The 17,080-nt window shown below is 35.2% G+C and overlaps 3 protein-coding genes across 13 annotated transcripts; 2 read left to right on the forward strand and 1 right to left on the reverse strand.

The window, feature by feature from the left end:
* Positions 1 to 247: 247 nt before the first annotated feature.
* Positions 248 to 8,027, reverse strand: LOC109813520 (putative LRR receptor-like serine/threonine-protein kinase At5g10290). 11 transcript variants are annotated; one of them, XM_020377721.3, is made up of 13 exons: positions 7,866 to 8,014; positions 7,379 to 7,466; positions 6,852 to 6,985; positions 6,443 to 6,575; positions 6,197 to 6,268; positions 5,308 to 5,451; positions 5,128 to 5,199; positions 4,964 to 5,029; positions 3,965 to 4,035; positions 3,714 to 3,857; positions 2,743 to 3,084; positions 1,160 to 1,554; positions 248 to 727 (listed from the first exon to the last, which is right to left on the reverse strand). In XM_020377721.3, the coding sequence occupies exons 3-13, from the start codon at positions 6,928 to 6,930 to the stop codon at positions 413 to 415; spliced, it is 1,833 nt and encodes a 610-aa protein (XP_020233310.1). In that variant the 5' UTR covers positions 6,931 to 6,985; positions 7,379 to 7,466; positions 7,866 to 8,014; the 3' UTR covers positions 248 to 412. The 11 variants fall into 11 exon arrangements, 10 of the variants coding, with proteins under 10 accessions (XP_020233310.1, XP_029130242.1, XP_020233306.1 ...); XM_029274409.2 differs by having other exon boundaries at positions 6,852 to 7,015; positions 7,120 to 7,466; positions 7,866 to 8,013; XR_014431844.1 differs by lacking the exon at positions 7,866 to 8,014 and adding an exon at positions 869 to 952 and having other exon boundaries at positions 490 to 727; positions 6,852 to 7,015; positions 7,120 to 7,650.
* Positions 8,028 to 8,634: 607 nt separating this feature from the next.
* Positions 8,635 to 11,569, forward strand: LOC109790304 (uncharacterized). Its single transcript, XM_083069923.1, has 5 exons — positions 8,635 to 8,937; positions 9,021 to 10,099; positions 10,161 to 10,192; positions 10,320 to 10,927; positions 10,994 to 11,569. The coding sequence occupies exons 1-5, from the start codon at positions 8,635 to 8,637 to the stop codon at positions 11,567 to 11,569; spliced, it is 2,598 nt and encodes an 865-aa protein (XP_082926049.1).
* Positions 11,570 to 11,619: 50 nt separating this feature from the next.
* On the forward strand, positions 11,620 to 13,082 carry LOC145955212 (uncharacterized). The gene is made up of 4 exons (XM_083069924.1): positions 11,620 to 11,906; positions 12,326 to 12,510; positions 12,553 to 12,728; positions 12,924 to 13,082. Exons 1-4 carry the CDS (start codon positions 11,620 to 11,622, stop codon positions 13,080 to 13,082), a joined length of 807 nt encoding a protein of 268 aa, XP_082926050.1.
* The last annotated feature ends 3,998 nt before the right edge of the window (positions 13,083 to 17,080 follow it).

Consider the following 17,080-nt stretch of genomic DNA (forward strand, 5'->3'; position numbering starts at 1 on the left):
TTTTCTTAAGTTTTTAGAAAATGTACAGAGGTATCGAAAAGTCTTTTGCCCATCTACTAGAAAAATACGCTACCACAGTACCGCATAAGGAAATTGTGATTTCACAGATAGTATCCAACATTTAAATGTCAAATCATTGTTTGACGAAATGTGTTGTAATTAATAGGAACCCCTGTAATGGGATCATTGCTGAAAATTCACCAAACAGAATTTTCTAATAAATTCCTAATTTATCTAGGGAAAAAAATTCACACCATAAAGCCTGTTGGAACATAAAAATTTTACAACTATTTTTTCCCTTTTTTTACAGTTGGAAAACAAGAAAAATTACATCCCTAATCAAGCTTAACCTAGCAAAAAAGGATATTGAGGTACAACATACAACATATATGTTATAAATTTATAGATCCACTCATCTCCCACCAGACAACTCAATGGCATCTTGATTATAAACCGAATCTTCTCCCCAGTCAAATCTTCTTTGTAATCTCTCGTATTCTTGCCTCCGATTGACCTCCACATGCTGCCATTCCTCCCACCTTTCAGCCAACCCTTCTCCTTCAAGCATTCTTACAACCTCCGACATTGGTGGACGGTCCTCTGGTGTTGCTTGCGTACAGAGCAATGCGACTTGTATCATCATTTCTACCTCTTGTATGTTGTAATTTTTATTTAGGTTGCGGTCAACAATTGCATCAAGTCTTTTCTCTCGTTCTAATTTCTTAACCTATTCGAGCACAAAAAAACAGCAAAAACAGTAATCAAGTCACCAACAAGTATAAACTGATAAACGGTAGATTTTGGTTTTTGAATAGTAATAAACACAGGCACCGTAGTTCGCCTTAAATCAATGTTATAATCAACACACCTTCAAAGTATTTCCAGCTTAATAAAAATGAAAAGGTACAGTTATAACTACATGAACTTCCTCGACTCACTGCAACCATTACACCTGTCAAGCGGCGTTAGGATACTCTTTAGGTGGAGCAACTATGATGGGCTGATCCTTATCTATGCGATAAAATACCAAAATTGACATCACCATTCACCAAACCAGCCAAGAGGCGCACACAAGTTCTAAGCATGCTACACAAACAAGAAACAGACCAAAAAACACGGGGGCAAACATGGAGGCTATGATATTAGAAAGAGATCTTACATGATCAAGTAACAGCACATCATCTTCCTCTTCTAAACGTGAAAAGTCAATAGCTCGTTGACCTGTAACAAGTTCTAAAAGCATAATCCCGTAGCCAAAAACATCAGTCCTTTCCGAGGACTTTCCAGTGGACAAATATTCTGGAGCTATGTGGCCCATTGTCCCACGGACTTGAGTTGTGACGTTAGTTTTTCGAACATCAACTAACTTTGCCAGACCAAAATCACCAACAACAGCTTCAAAATCTTCATCTAGTAATACATTAGCTGCCTTCACATCCCGATGAATAATCTTAGGATTGCAATGTTCGTGAAGATATTCTAAGCCACGAGCTGTTCCTAGAGCCACTCGTTTTCTTGTAGGCCAATCCAGAACAGGTTCCCCAGGTTTGAGTTCTGCATCAGTATTCACCTAGTAAAATATCACTGGGAAAGGCGCCAGATTTTACATGAAGACAGAAACAATATATGGAAATCGATCCTACCCAAACATATTATACAAATAAACAGGAATCATATCATTTATATAGCTATAATTATTTAATATTGATAATTTATGCTTTTTCTGATGTAAAGGTAGTATAAAGCTGAATGCTTGAATATTTAAAATTGTATCAGTCGGCATGATGACAGTGTTGGTAACAAAGCATACATCTGATTCAATCATTCAACTCTCGCATATTATTTTATTTCCAAGTCCCTCAAATAAAAAATAGTTTATAACAAAAAAACTTTTTTCTGCAACTGATCAACAAGATACGGTTAACTGTCACCCATACAGTTAGAGGTTGAACAGTCAAACTACCCTGGCATTAATAAAACCAGTGAAAACCTGCAAAAACAGGAGAATTAAGAGTCTATTTGCATACAATTTAAATAAGTTTTTCTACCGAAAAAGACTCCTTATTTTCAGTAAAAAAAAACTCTCAAAAACTCTTCTTAATATGTATCCATTCCAAACAGACACTAGATTGGTTTAGAAAACCATTTCTGCAAAACTAAAATTTGGACATGACTGGGTCGAAAGTCAGATCAGGATAAAGGCTTTTGGTTCTCAACTTTTTCAATGGTTTGTGGATCACCAGTCATGAATTTAAAACTATACAATTAAATAAATTAGAGGACAATATAAGGTTCTCTAATTCTTTTATGTTATTCTTAACTGTCATTTGAAATTTCCATTTGCTGATAATTTACACACGTACCAATGTGTACATTTGTACATATTATTAATATTAATATATAATTTATCTAATTTAGTTTAAATGTTTTTATGACTTATCTGGTTCAATCACCAACATACCCTTTTTATATAATCCTCCGGTTAAACGGTTTTATTGCTCCAAGGTATTAGATAAAGCCTAAAAATTGTTGGCATATACCCTAGAATGTGTAGTTTAAATATTTGAAAGCTTTCTTTGACCAATTAATTTCTAAAAATGTTTAAATAATAATATGACTGAAACAAAATAAGAACTTACTGTGATGATATTCAACAATCAGATATCTGAATTTTGTAGTAAATCGAATTGAATACTTAGCATACCAGTACCAGTGATGCCAATATGCATTGTAACTTATTACCTCGTAGACGATAGGCCACACTTAAGTTCTGCATGAAGGGATAAACTAAGAGGCGCTCAGTTGGGGTAGTACAAAACCCAATCAGCCGTAACAGGTTCCTATGCACAGCTACACTTATCATCTCAACCTCACGCTGGAAAGCTGCATCTCCCCCAGGACTTTCATAATCAGTTAACCTTTTGACAGCAACTTTTGTGTTATCAGCAAGAACACCTTTATAAACCTTTCCAAAGCCTCCCTGTCCTAAAACATTTTTCTCACTGAAATTGTCTGTGGCTATCTGTAGTTCTCTCCAAGCAAATCTTTTTAGTTGACCAAATGCAATTCGCCGATCTACTTCACCTGACAAAACAAGAAAAAATAATGATAGAATCGTAATTTGTAGTTAGCATTCACAATTTTCAAAACGGAAGTTCACATTAAAGATCAATCTCATTAGTATAGCTACTGCACTATTTCAACAAGTACTCACAATTAAAAGATTACAGAATAGGTTAAACCAGAAAATTCTTTTCTATCACCACGAAATTTAATCATATCCCAGATTCATTGGACATTAAAGGTTTAGGGAACAGAGATAAATGGGTATACTTCAGTGTTTAGTTTTAAGGACCAATTATGCAAACACTTAACATACGAGCCAAGATTGATTTTAGATCCCTAACATCTAGGCTCTAGCCAATGGACCCTGGGAGGCACAGGGGTGTAAAGACACTGAAAAGAGGGAAACCCATGATAAAATCATATTGGCAACAAAAGAAGAAAGATACTTGTGAAGAAATAAAGACTACTAAATACATATTAACTCATGAACTTTCAGTATTGGATCATTATGAAACTGAATGCATTGATAGAGTTTCCAGATCAATATTATTAAAAGCTACAAAAACACACATATTAACATTGTATCCATGTTTTACTTAAGAGAAGCCTCATACAACAACATTTCAATCTAGAAAAGAAACTCAAACCTGCAACATCTACAAAAACTTCACGCCTGTAACCCTTGTGTCTACCCTTGCACCAAAAGAACAGCAGACCACCAAGGAAAAGGATAATAACTAATCCTATAACAATTCCAACTATGAGGCCAATTTTTGGTTTATGGGATGAACCTGCCAAGAGTAGGCAAATTAGTATTCAGGTTGTAGAGAAGAGAAAGGAGTGGGAATAGATAACAACACAGCAAAAGAAGGAAAGAAAAATATTCTAATCAAGTAACCTTGATCTGCATTATCAGATTCGCAAAGTTGATGGTAGCTGGCACCACAGTTCAAATTATTTCCAGTGAAACTGCAATAAGCACAATTAAAATAGCAAAATGTAATGGTATAAAATATTTGTTAAAAATGGGAAACAAATATATACAAGAACTCCATAGACAACATGACATGGTCACACCCGATTAAAGGGGGAATAAAAACAGTTTCACATTCGTATATGTTGAGATTGATTAGATTTCCAGTATTTCTGTTCAGTGTTTCCATAATAATCTTCCCGATTTGTACCCATTTATCATTATTGCTCCTATTTGTTGCACTTACCATGCTAAGTTTGTTAATATGATATTGGATCCACTTTCAACAAGTGGTTGAGAGTACAATCCTCAGAACCTATTTATTATCATTTTAAATCAACTGGTGGCAGAATATATCAGTGGGCAAAGGCTTTGTCCATACTTCAGGATCGAAAGGTTTACAAATGATAATGTCTGTTAGAAGATGAAAGTAACACCACTTCTAGGGTTATAAGCAAGAGCCTAATTTCTTTTAAGGTGACTGATTTGGTGATTCCTTATTTCTTCCCCTTTCCTTTTACACTTCCTAAATAATGGGATGGGACGATATACTTCACTTCCACAACCACAATTCAATAGAACTAATCATATAAAGGATTTTGTGTCCAATAAATCATATTACCAAGCCGTTGGGAAAATGGAAAGTGGTCATGCTACAAGAACTAAGTTTTGCCGAAACAAAATGTGACACACACCAATCTTTCAAATGCAAATAAAAAGAGGAATCAAAAATGACCGTTAGAATCATCTACTGCTGCTCAATTGAAATATTAGTAATAGTTTATTAAATTCTATATCTGGGTGGGTGTATGTGACCACTTTTCAAGTGTTTGATGGGAAGGCATCCTTGCAGTCTGGGATAGAAAGACAAGTTTAAATGGTGCTTTAAATGTATCATAACCTAATTTTACCATCCATCCATACTTGTATTTAGGAACTTTAAATAACTGCTCTGGGATTTGGCCACTCAAATCATTTGAATCTAGCAAACTGCAAAAGAGAAGTTTGAAGAATCAATCAGGTAATAAATTAACGAAATATGCTCTAAAAATAAATTGCAAAGTTCTCAAAAGCATTATTTCACATACACATTGATCAAGAATGGAAGACTGGCAAGTGATTCTGGAATGGTCCCCCTGAGATTGTTTTGGCTCAATGTCCTAGTTGCAGGACAAAAAAACAGACACGTTTAAACATTACACAATAAAAATACATGCTAAGACTCATTATGTATCTGTAAAACCTAGCAGGCAGAATGCCATACTTACAAGAATTGCAGCTTCTTAAGATTCCCAAGGGAAGAAGGAATTTCTCCAGTTAATTTGTTGTTTTCCAAATCCAACCTGACCAAGTTTGTCAGGTTTCCTAACTCTTTTGGTATGTTGCCAGCGATGCCATTCCCTTGTAAAGAACTGCATGATACAAGCATAATATAGATCAATTGTTACATTTAAATCCTGATTCTTATTTCTTTGTTAATGGTAAATATTTAGAAGGAAAAAAAATCATTTCCACAAAAACATATAATAAAACAAAAGAACTATAAAGCCAAATCCCCCCTCCATAAAAAAAGGGAGAGGGGAGGGGTGTGAATGTTTGCAACACAACAAGAATGAACCATGAGAATGAATCAAAATAAAAAAAATAAAAAAAATAAAACAATCCACTAAAGGATGTCAATAACTTTTCAAAATAATAAAATTAATCATCATGAAAACATAAATCTAAATAACAAAGACTTAACCAGAGTATGCATCAAAATCACCAACATTTACTGCAGATCATGACTACAGTTCATCAGATGCACAAAAAATAGCATAGTCAACTGTAAAAAGCTTAAATATTATAAAGCAACATAAAATAACAGAGTCATGTAAATATATAATTTCACATTGATATTACAAATTTACAATCCTATTATACTAGAATGCAACAATTCAATAATGATAAGGCTAGCCAATAAAAAGGTGGGGAGGGGGAGATAAAAAAAGGGGAATGCAAGAACAATGTCAGCAACTGGTTTTTAATAACCAACTGAAGCTATCTCACAAGTCAGAACTTCCCCATCATCTAAAATGGAGTAGAATGCCAAAAAAAAAAAAAAGAATTATCAATGTGAATAAAATTGTGTGGATATTTTGAGATATAAATACTTACAGAGCATTAAGATATTTTAGAACTCCTATTCTTGGGGTCAAGTATCCTGTGAATCCCATATACGCTAGTGATCTGCAATGAAGCAATTTATATAATTACACAGCAAGCACGAATTCAAGATATAAAAGTGTGAAATATATAATGTGAATGTATAATTTTCTACAATTAGTAACCACAGCCAACATCTTCAGCAAATCAAATAATTAAAAACAAAAAAAAAAAAAACATGAACAGAAAATATCTTACACTTGCATAACATTGTTGTTTGCATCACAGTAAACACGTGACCAAGTACAAGGATTCACTTGATTTTGGTTCCAGTCATTAAGCTGGTGAACTGAAGCATTCAAAGATAGCTTCAATGCATATAGTGCATCTCCTGAAATAAACAAGAACATTACACAGCTACTAAAACCAAGCCAAATGTCCAAAGCCACAGCAGTCTTGGAAAAATATGAGGCATCCATCCAATTCTGTTAATAAACAGTTGTATGTATCTATGTATTCCTCATAAATGAATTGGAAATTGAAGTTTGAAAATCTGTGTTTTATCCCCGGAATAAGAAAATGAATGCATTTACGTTTGGCAATTAATTTCTATATAGCTTATATGTTTTTCTAATGGGTTGAGTACCATAAGGACAAAAGATTGCACCTTGCGTATCAGGCAACACAGAAGAACATAAGCAACCCAATAGCAAAAGCACAAATATGTAGTCCATTTCTACTGACATCAACCACAGACGCAACGTCTACGAAGATCAATTAAGATCCGAGCAACCTCCATCTCTGCACCAAAGAATCAACAAAATCATCGAGCTGCAAAAATTGAAAAACAGTGGTAAATGCCATACAAAGATAAACAACACAGAACAAATTAGTAGAGTGATGAAAACAACTTTATTGCAGAACAAGGTATTTACAATCAACCAAGAAGTTCAGCCCGTCAAAGGAAATACGAAGAGTACTTTTCGTAGCCAGGCAAGAAGACAGAGAGTTCTATTTTATGTTAAGTTCCAAGGAGAACAGTAAAAAACCCTTTTGTTTCATTCTGCTATGTACATACACCAAGTCTTATTGCAACACAGAGAGCACTTCAAAACTATTTTTGGCAACTTGAAAAAACTGTGCAGACCCACAGCCACAGGTAAACTATCTGTTTCACCCACTGACTGGTCTCACCCTTAGAAAGGAGAGAAAGATGGTCAAGAAAAATCAATCACTCTGAAGGCGACAACCAATCTAGTTGTTAATCGATACTTCTCACCACCTAGTAAAGAGGAAGGTCACTCATAAATAAATAAATAAATACTAATATAGGTCAATTAACAATTACTTAATCTAATCCTTAACAAATAAATAAAAAGGTGCAGAGGGAAAAAGTGCAGCAACAAATTCCCATCTAAAGAACCGAGCAGAATTTATTCATAAACAATGAAATAGTCAGAAATTAGAGCATTGACAGAAAAGACCGATTTGACCGGGAACAGAGCAAACGAAACCAAAGAGGAGAAGACGAGTTGGAGAAAGCGGAATCGAGCGCAGAAAAGGACAAAAAAAGGCTCACATGCGGAAACAAGTAAAGAGCAGAGAGTAAGAGTGAGAAAGACGAATGAAATAGGTGAGGTGAGCGAAGAGAGAAGGGAAAGTTTGGTAGTGGCGAACTCACATAGCTGGCAGAATGGGCGAAAGTGGCGGTGTGACATCAAATCTGGAACCGAACCTTCTATCCCTTCAATTCATTCTCTTTCCTTTCCTTAGTTAAATGCTTTCTCGTAATTTCTTTTACTACTTACTTTGCTATCTCTTCTCTTCTCATAACTTTGCAATTAAATAAACAAAACCCAAGTTGCAATCATTATTGCTTCTCTCTCCTCCCATTGGACTGCTCTCTCTCTGTCTCTCCTTTCCAATTGGATTTTTTAGTACCGACATGCTTTCCCATGTAAATTAATTATGCTGGTAGTAATCAAATTTTATTTATAAAAAAAAATTATGACACTATATTTTGTTTAAAATGCTACAAGGATTTAAACTGTGCTTGGATTAATCAAAAATGAAATAATATGGAGAATGGAATTAAATAATTTGGTGTGAGTTGGTCAAACTATGTATAATGTATTGGCCTTAAAGAGACTATTTATAATCTTATCCGATGAGTCATAACAACCAAAAGCTAAAGTTTGAAGACACTATTTATAATGCCATTCAATGAGTTGTAATATTTAAAAGCCAAAATGTATCTTCAAGTTAATGAGTTGTAATAAAAATGGAATGTGAAACATATTTATGACATTTTCGGTAAAAATATTATCCATAAAACATATTTATAGATATAAAAAAGTTTTTCGTAATTTGAATGATGGAGAGGATTTGGGGTATGCCTGTGGAGCCAACCACCATCGAAATCGCCGGATGGGAGTGTTGGGGGCCTCAAGATGAATCAGACGATAACCTTCAAGGAGAAGGTACTGGGTGCCCCGACTCAGCGGCCGGCTATTCGAGATCTTATTAAGGAGGGGGCTATGACGTTAGAATTTGAGGGTGGTGATCGGTTGCTTCCCAAATTTAGCATCACGGCACCCACTTTTAAACAGTTGTGTGAACCATGGGAACAATGCCTAGTGATCAAGTTGTTGGGGCGAGAGGTGGGGTTCTTAACCTTGTGGGATAGGTTACCTGCTTTGTGGAAGGTTCAAGGAGGTTTCGAGTTGTTGGACGTGTCGAATGGTTACTTCATGGTGAAGTTTGATTTGGAGGCGGATAGAGAACGGGTCATGCACGGAGGCCCTTGGATGCTCTTTGATCACTATCTGATTGTTAGACCTTGGTCCCCGAAGTTCGTCGCTTCAGCAACAAGGTTGATAGTACTCTCGTCTGGATCAGGTTTCCAGGTCTCGGAATTATGTTCTATGATGAGAGTGTTCTCTTAACAATCGCATCAGCCATAGGGAAACCCGTCAAGGTGGACCTTAATACCTTGAACATGTCACGGGGCAGGTTTGCACGGGTCTGTGTCGAGATAAGCTTAAATGAACCAGTCGTAGGAAGATTTTTCCTCAATGGTGTTTGGTATAATGTTGAGTACGAGGGACTCCATTTGTTGTGCTCATCGTGTGGTTGTTATGGGCATGTTCGAAGGAATTGTCCCTCTGCAAATAGGTTTGAGTCAAAGGCTAACGGCGTGGGGGAGAAGGAGGCTACAGAGAAGCCGCCAGGGGAACCACCGCATAGTGCAGTTTCAGGTGTTCTAACAGGAGAGGAATCACCTCCGCATGTTACGGGGGAAATCGCGCCAGATCCGCATGGGGAATGGTTGATCGTGAAACGGCTCAATCGGAAGCAGAATCTTGGGAAATCATTGGGCAAGGGTCGATCTTTCCCTCATAATGGGAATGCGGAAATTAAGGAACAGAATCATGATATTCAGAGTTACTCTACGAGGGGTGTACAACTTGAGGAGGAGTCACGTGCGGATTTTAAAAACTCACGTGCGGTGAGGGTGACTCCACGTGAACAGGACCATGCAGCTGGGAAAATAATTATGGATGAGGGCCAAGGGAGGAATGCGCACGAGCATAGCATGGGCTCCACTATGGATAGTAAAAAACGTAGCAGGCGAGAGGAAATTGGTGCACGTCCACGTACCATTCTAGCTGGCGGGAAGAATGTATTGGATTTGAACTCTCATAAAGCCCGCAGCTCGCAACCCAGTCCGTTTCTCGGGGACCCACGATTCATGCACGAGAGAATGACAGGGAACTTGGAAGGGGGTATGGCAACCAGCGTGCTTCTAACAGGTGGCACGTCCAACGTAGCGCACGATTCCGAGGTCAGTGGACTAGAGCTACCGGGGATGGAGGATGTTATGTTATTTGATCAGCCACTGGAAGGGGAGGCCATGTGAGTTTGAGTATCTGTCGGGTCTTGCTGTTTTAATGACTACAAATTTCAACATTTTAAGTTGGAACACTAGAGGGGCTGTTAATGCCAAAGGTAAAGGGAGGGTTTCGGAGTTAGTAAGGCTCCACCATCCGTCTATTTTTATTGTTTTGGAAACTCATTGTCAATTTTCTTCGGTGGAATCTTTTTGGAAAAAGCTGGACTACAAATTGTGTTATAGTATTTGAGGCTACGGGGCATTCCGGGGGTATTTGGATTTTGATGGCAATGTCTTACGCTGCTATTATATCCGAATTTGCCTTTCACTCTCAGGCCATCTCGTTTACGGTTGCGGAAGGAAGCAAGAATTGGGTGTGTACTGCCGTTTATGCTAATCCTTGGGTGGATCTCAGACAGCGGGTTTGGGCTCATCTTCGGGAGTTGGGGGGACGGATTACACTGCCATGGTTAGTGCTTGGTGACTTTAACGAAATCCTGTTGTCAAGGGAGTGTAGGGGTGGTCGCTTCTCGATGACACGGGCATCACAGTTTCTGGAGGTGTTGAATGAGTGTAATCTTCTTGACATGGGGGCTAAGGGTCTTCGCTTTACGTGGTACCGAAATCAACGTAAGGTTGTGTTGGCAAAGCGGCTAGATCGTGCGGTGTGTAATGTTGCGTGGCAAGCAATGTTTCCGGAAGCGTATGTTGAGAATCTGTGCAGGGTCTATTCTGACCATTGCCCTCTATTATTACGGCGTGAAGGATCTAGAGATAAGTCTCAAGATCGACCATTTCGGTTCCAAGCTGCATGGGCTACCCATAAGGATTTTGAGCGAATTGTTAAGGAGGTGTGGTGACGTAGCACGCCGACCCTTGCTAATGGGTTACAAGTTGTTCGGGTAAATGCCATCAAGTTTAATAAGGAAGTGTTTGGGAATATCATTACTAGAAAGAAGACTCTGCAACGACGTCTCAAAGGGATTCAACTACAACTCGAGATAGGGGAATCAGAGAGCCTGTCGCGCTTAGAAAAGACTATACAAGCGGAGTTGGACGAAACTTGCCTTCAGGAGGAGTACCTATGGTTTCAGAAATCTAGAGAGAAGTGGGTGAGGTTTGGGGACCGTAATACGTCCTTCTTCCACGCTCAAACTCTTGCGCGAAGACAGAGGAACAAAATACAGGGGTTGTTGCTGCCAGATGGGTCTTGGCACACGGATCCTGTGGTAATGAAAACGGAGGCAGTCAGGTTCTTTAAGGAGCTGTTCTCGATTAACAACGCTCAAGGGCCTCTAGACATGCATGCGAGGGTTCCACCTGGCCTGGGTGGGGAGGCCCTATCTGCCTTAACTGCCCTAGTCACGAAGGAGGAGGTTCGCCGAGCGGTGATGAGCATGAAGTCGTTCAAGGCACCAGGGCCGGATGGGTTTCAACCGTTCTTCTTCAAGCAGTATTGGCCTATTGTGGTGATGAATTATGGCGCACAGTGAAGGATGCCTTTCGGTTGGGGTACTTGGACACATCACTCTTGGAGACACAAATGGTGTTAATTCCGAAGGTGGACCATCCGGTTAGTCTCAAAGAGTTTCGTCCTATTAGCTTATGTAACGTTGCCTGGAAGGTTATTTCTAAAGTGCTTGTGGCTCGTCTTAGACCTTTCCTGCCGAACGTCATTGGTCCTTTCCAGGGTAGCTTTATCCCTGGGAGGGGGACTCGTGATCATAGTATTATTGCTCAAAAAGCCTTCCACTTCGTACGGAAGGAAGGCTCAGGTGTGGGCTCCTTGGCCTTAAAAATTGACCTTGAAAAGGCGTATGACAGGGTCAGGTGGGATTTTTTGGAGTATACGCTGGTGCAGTTTGGGTTTCCAAGAATCACATTTCAACTTATCATGTGGGGGTTGAAGAATTCGTCCATCTCACTTCTATGGAATGGCAACACTTTACCGTCCTTTGTTCCGTCCCGTGGCCTTCGGCAGGGAGACCCTTTATCTCCATATCTGTTTATTTTCTGCATGGAGCGTCTAGCCCTTAGGATCTCTGAGTTGCTCTAGGAGGGTATTTGGAAACCGATTCAGCTTTCCCCTAGGGGGTTATCGCTATCACACCTGTTCTTTGCTGATGATATCTTACTATTTTGTCAAGCTTCAGATGACCAAGCTCATTTGGTGGCGTCAACCTTGGAGGAGTTTTCGCGCTCATCAGGCTTGAGAGTCAACTTGACTAAGTCTAAGTTTGTGCTAGAAGGGTTTCACTGAGAAGGATAGATACGTTGGAGGGACTGCTTGGGATTGGTCACACGGCTCGGATCGGGAAGTATTTTGGGGTTCCCATGATGCATGGTCAGCCGAGGTGCGCAGATTTTTATGATGTGCTGGATAAGATCCAGAGTCGACTTGCGGCTTGGAAGTCCAAACTTCTTAATAAGGCAAGTAAGTTGTGCCTGATGAAGTCTACTATCTCCTCTATTCCAGTTTATAGCATGCAAACATTGTGGCTTCCTCAAGCAGTGTGTAATAGAATTGATCAGGCTTGTCGTTGTATGCTCTGGGCAAAATCTGACAACACTCGGTTTTGGTCTCCAGTGAGTTGGGATGTTGTTACTCAACCCCAAGAGTTGGGCGGCCTTGGGGTTAGGGAGGCGCGAAAGGTGAATGTATCACTCCTTGGGAAGTTAATTTGGGATATGCTTACCGCTCCATTGTTGCTCCGAGATGGAGTTGGTACCTACAAAAGAGACTTCAATACTTAAGTTAGTCTTTGTGGGTGTATGAGTCTCATATATATAATGCACGTACCTTGATATAATTAGGATTTTTCCCTTGTTGATAATTGAGTTTGTTAGGATATGATAAGATCTCCTTCTTATCAGCTTATTTTATCTGTTGGAGAGATGGGCCAACCTTCCGAGTTGGCGTGGTCCAAGCCCATCGTCGTTAGGGTGGGCCCTGGTGCTGATGTGGGCGGCACACTAACCCCCCGAGCTCCGAATGCCTTTGGCTGAGGAGTTAGTACCGATGTGAAAAGGTAAAAAAAAATTATACATTGAAGTTTGAATCAGCTAATGATGTAAAATTAATTACATTAACAATAAATATTTAATTATATATTTAAATTAAATTAAATTTTAGTTATATATAATAAATATTTAACTTGTGAATTACACAAATTAAAATACCAGTAAATATTATGTTTGAATATATAAATTATATTTAAAATTTGAATCAACATAATTTTTTTAATATATAAATTATATTCAAGATTTATGATAAATAATTTATGTTATAACACATAATTTTTATTTAATATAATTTATTTAAAATATTAAAATTTAATTTTTAACCAGTTATAATAAACAAAAATTAAATTAGGTATAAATTTGAAGAAAAAAAATTAAAAAAAAATTAAAGAATTTTTTTTAATATTATTGATGTTTTATTATAAGAGATGATTTTAAGTATATATGGTAAACATTTAATTCATAAAATACATATACTAAATACCGGTGTTAATTGAAAAACAAACAATTGGACGGAAATTATATCAACTTATCGAGTAATCCGAGATGATTTTAGTTTGATGTCTTTTGTACCAATTATCGTTACTCTAAATATATCAATTTTAAAGTTAAACATGTCGGGTTTGCATATAATCCACAAACACACTACCAGGTAAATGATGTTTCCATGTGAGAGAATCATACCTTGATGAAATTGAATTCTTTTTATTGTTCATGAACAATAATCAATTATTACTTGAAAATTTTTTGACAAAAGAAGGGTCCCTCAGACATACTTTGTAATGAGTTGTGTCTTATGGTCTAAGTTCATCCAATCAAAACTGTATAGCGTGTTTTTTCTTAGTATTTGCCAGTTGGTGAGTGTTTGACCATGGAGATTTATGTAGGTGAGAGCCATTTATTTTTTTATTAAAAAAACTACATATATTTGTATTAAAAGCAATTATAATCGAAATATGTAAGATTATTATGGGTCGCAAAAATACATGTATTTTTATTAAAAACTTACATATATTTAAAAAATATTTTGTCAACGATGTCCTACAAACATATATTTATCTTTAATCGTCAAACACTGAGTAAATTATATTTATAAATTAAAAAAAAAAACATTGTTTAACACACCAAATTTATTATCCAACATCCCTTAAATTTAATTTATATACTCTAATTTAATCGTATCCAATACACGTTGATATCATATATATATATATATATATATATATATATATATATATATATATATATATATATATATATATATATATATATATATATATATATATATATATATATATAACTCAACCTTAACACGCTGACATTTAAAATGAAACTTAATCATAGTAATTTCACAATATCATCAATGATATATATGATTTCTAATAAATATATAGTGTTAAATGATGCATGCTCACTATTGATTTATCTTTTATGCTGAATTGATAACTGGTAGGGGAGTGCTAAATCACATGATTGCCGAGTAAGATTATGAGGACCAAAATTTCTAATTAAGGGGTACTATTATCAGGGGGTGTTCAAAAAATTACATTAAACTAAATTATTGTAAAAATTAAACTAAACTAAACTATAAAAAACTAAACTAATTTTTATAAAAATTAAATTAAATTATATTTGAAGTTTAGGGGGGTGTATTGGATTAAGATTTTAAAAGACTTTTTTGGTTAAAAAAAAATCCTGCAGATTTTAAAAGACTTTGCAGGATTTTCATGACTTTTAAGATTTTGCAGAATTCTACAAGACTTAAAATCAGAGTTTTAATGAATTCTGCAAGACTTTTAAATCAGGATTTTAATGGATTCTGTGAAATTTTGTAAAATTTTCGTAGATTTTTGACATTTGATAAGATTTCAAAAAAAAAATTCATACATTCAAATTTAAAGAGTCAAAGACAAAAATAATAATGTCTAGATAAATATAATAATAATAATAATTCTCCATAATATCTTGTCCTCTTAAATAACATTTACCCACATATTTATAGATATACTAGTCCTTCAAGCATTAGCGTCTTTTCACTCTTGCTCCTAGGTTTGAATAATAGGTTCAAAAATATGATCTTCATTAACTGGTAACGTTGAAGATGAAAGTTCATCCACCGCTTCAATTAAAAATTCATCATAACGATATTCTTTACGTTGAAAGTTATGTAGTGCTGCACATACTAACATAAGTTCTACTTGTGTCTTAAATAAAAATGGAGGTGCTGACTTAAAAATTGTGAACCTTGATTTAAAAATACCAAATATTTTCTCGATCACATTCCTTAAAGACGCATGATGAAAATTGAACAATTCTTTCTCATTTTCAGGGTCATTACCCTGACCTGCAAAATCTTGTAAATGATATCTTACACCTCGAAATAGAGCTAAAAATTGGCGTCGATTAGAAAATCCACAATCCACAAAAAAATATTTACTTAATTACATATGCAATATATATAATATTAGTATAATAATAATAATAATTATTATTATTATTATTTAAAGAATAAGCATTTAGATATATAGAATATATATATATATATATATATATATATATTATTTTAGTTATATATTATATGATAATTTTTAACGATATTTATAAATGTAAATTATTCTAACAAATATTTTAACAATATTTCCTCTTTTAAAAAATAAGCTAATGAAGACATAAATCCTAAATCCTAAAAAATTAGATACTACAATGTCTTATGTTAATTTTCTTTTTTTAAATATAAAAAAGTCATACTTTTCACAATATTAAAAAAAATTAATAATAAAAAAAATAAAATAATTGTTGAGTCGTAAAAGGAGGGGAATAAGAGTAACAAACTTAAGGGAAGGAGAGAAATAGTTTTTATGCTAAAAGGGTTTTTCCCCAACTAAGATCCATTTTCATCTCATTCTACTCACAGAAACCCTAACAAATTCATCTTATATATATATATATATATATATATATATTGTAGAAATTATGATATCAATTTCATCTTTCACCTTTTTCTTTTCTTGACGTGTGTTATAAAAAAATTATCACTTAAAAGTTGAAATTTCAAACATCTTTTTGTGTTATATAAAGGAGCAAATTCAACTACATAGAATAAAATAAAGCAAGTCAATTAAAGAGAACGAACAGAAAAATAGAGCAAATCAATGACACTATCATTTACATATCGGAGTTTCACAAAATAGGAAAATGGGATGAGAACAGTACTACAATATTATATATGAGCAATGAACAATAGTACAATATTATTAGCAGAGAAAAAATGGAGAAGACAGGAACATAGAAAAAAAAGATGAAAAACTCACTTGAAAATTCTTGAAAAGTCACTTCAAACAATCCTTCAAAATCCGATGGGTTTGGATGAAATTGTTTTATGAATTTGGTATTTATAGATAACACTAGAAAGTCCTTCAAAATCCCTCTCACACAACAATCCTTTAAAATCCTTATATTTTTGAATACCAATGGATTATTTTTAAGTTGTAAAAAATCTCAAATGAATACCAATAGATTTTAATGGACTATTTAAAAAATCTTGAAAATCCAGATTGAATACCACTGGATTATTTTTAAGTGACATAAAATCCTGATTGAATACCAATAGATTTTTTTACTAAAAAAAAGTCTTTTAAAATCCTACGAAATCCTAAACCAATACATCTCCCTTAGTTTTTAAAACTAAACTATTATAAAAAGTAGTTTAGTGCACTTTAACTATTAAAAAAAAACTTATAATTAGGAAATGTTCTAAATAATTAATTAGAACTAAACTAATAAATAATTAAATTGAATTAAAATAGAAAAAACTAAATTATTTTTATAAAAATTGAACTAAAATGAATTTTATGTTCAGTTTTATAAATCTAAAATTATTTTCTAAATAGTAGTTTGTTAAACCAAACTATTAATAAAACTGAATTCTTATTATTAATATTTTTTTTGTAGCTTTTCAATTTTGCCTATTGCCCACTTTTGAG

Source organism: Cajanus cajan, chromosome 2, assembly GCF_000230855.2.
Source record: "Cajanus cajan strain Asha chromosome 2, NIPB_CcT2T_4, whole genome shotgun sequence".
Taxonomy (NCBI): Eukaryota; Viridiplantae; Streptophyta; class Magnoliopsida; order Fabales; family Fabaceae; genus Cajanus; species Cajanus cajan.

Coding starts and splice junctions, on each gene's coding strand:
- LOC109813520 (XM_020377717.3), bottom strand. CDS start 6,930: ATGTCAGTAGAAATGGACTACATATTTGTGCTTTTGCTATTGGGTTGC. Junction 5,030..5,127: donor CTTCCATTCTTGATCAATGT/GTATGTGAAATA, acceptor TCTCTTTTGCAG/TTTGCTAGATTCAAATGATT. Junction 4,036..4,963: donor TTTAAAGTTCCTAAATACAA/GTATGGATGGAT, acceptor TGCTTATTGCAG/TTTCACTGGAAATAATTTGA.
- LOC109790304 (XM_083069923.1), top strand. CDS start 8,635: ATGAATCAGACGATAACCTTCAAGGAGAAGGTACTGGGTGCCCCGACT. Junction 10,193..10,319: donor AGGGGCTGTTAATGCCAAAG/GTAAAGGGAGGG, acceptor ATTGTGTTATAG/TATTTGAGGCTACGGGGCAT. Junction 10,928..10,993: donor TTGAGCGAATTGTTAAGGAG/GTGTGGTGACGT, acceptor AATGCCATCAAG/TTTAATAAGGAAGTGTTTGG.
- LOC145955212 (XM_083069924.1), top strand. CDS start 11,620: ATGGTGTTAATTCCGAAGGTGGACCATCCGGTTAGTCTCAAAGAGTTT. Junction 11,907..12,325: donor AAGGCGTATGACAGGGTCAG/GTGGGATTTTTT, acceptor TTGTGCTAGAAG/GGTTTCACTGAGAAGGATAG. Junction 12,729..12,923: donor GGGTTAGGGAGGCGCGAAAG/GTGAATGTATCA, acceptor TGAGTTTGTTAG/GATATGATAAGATCTCCTTC.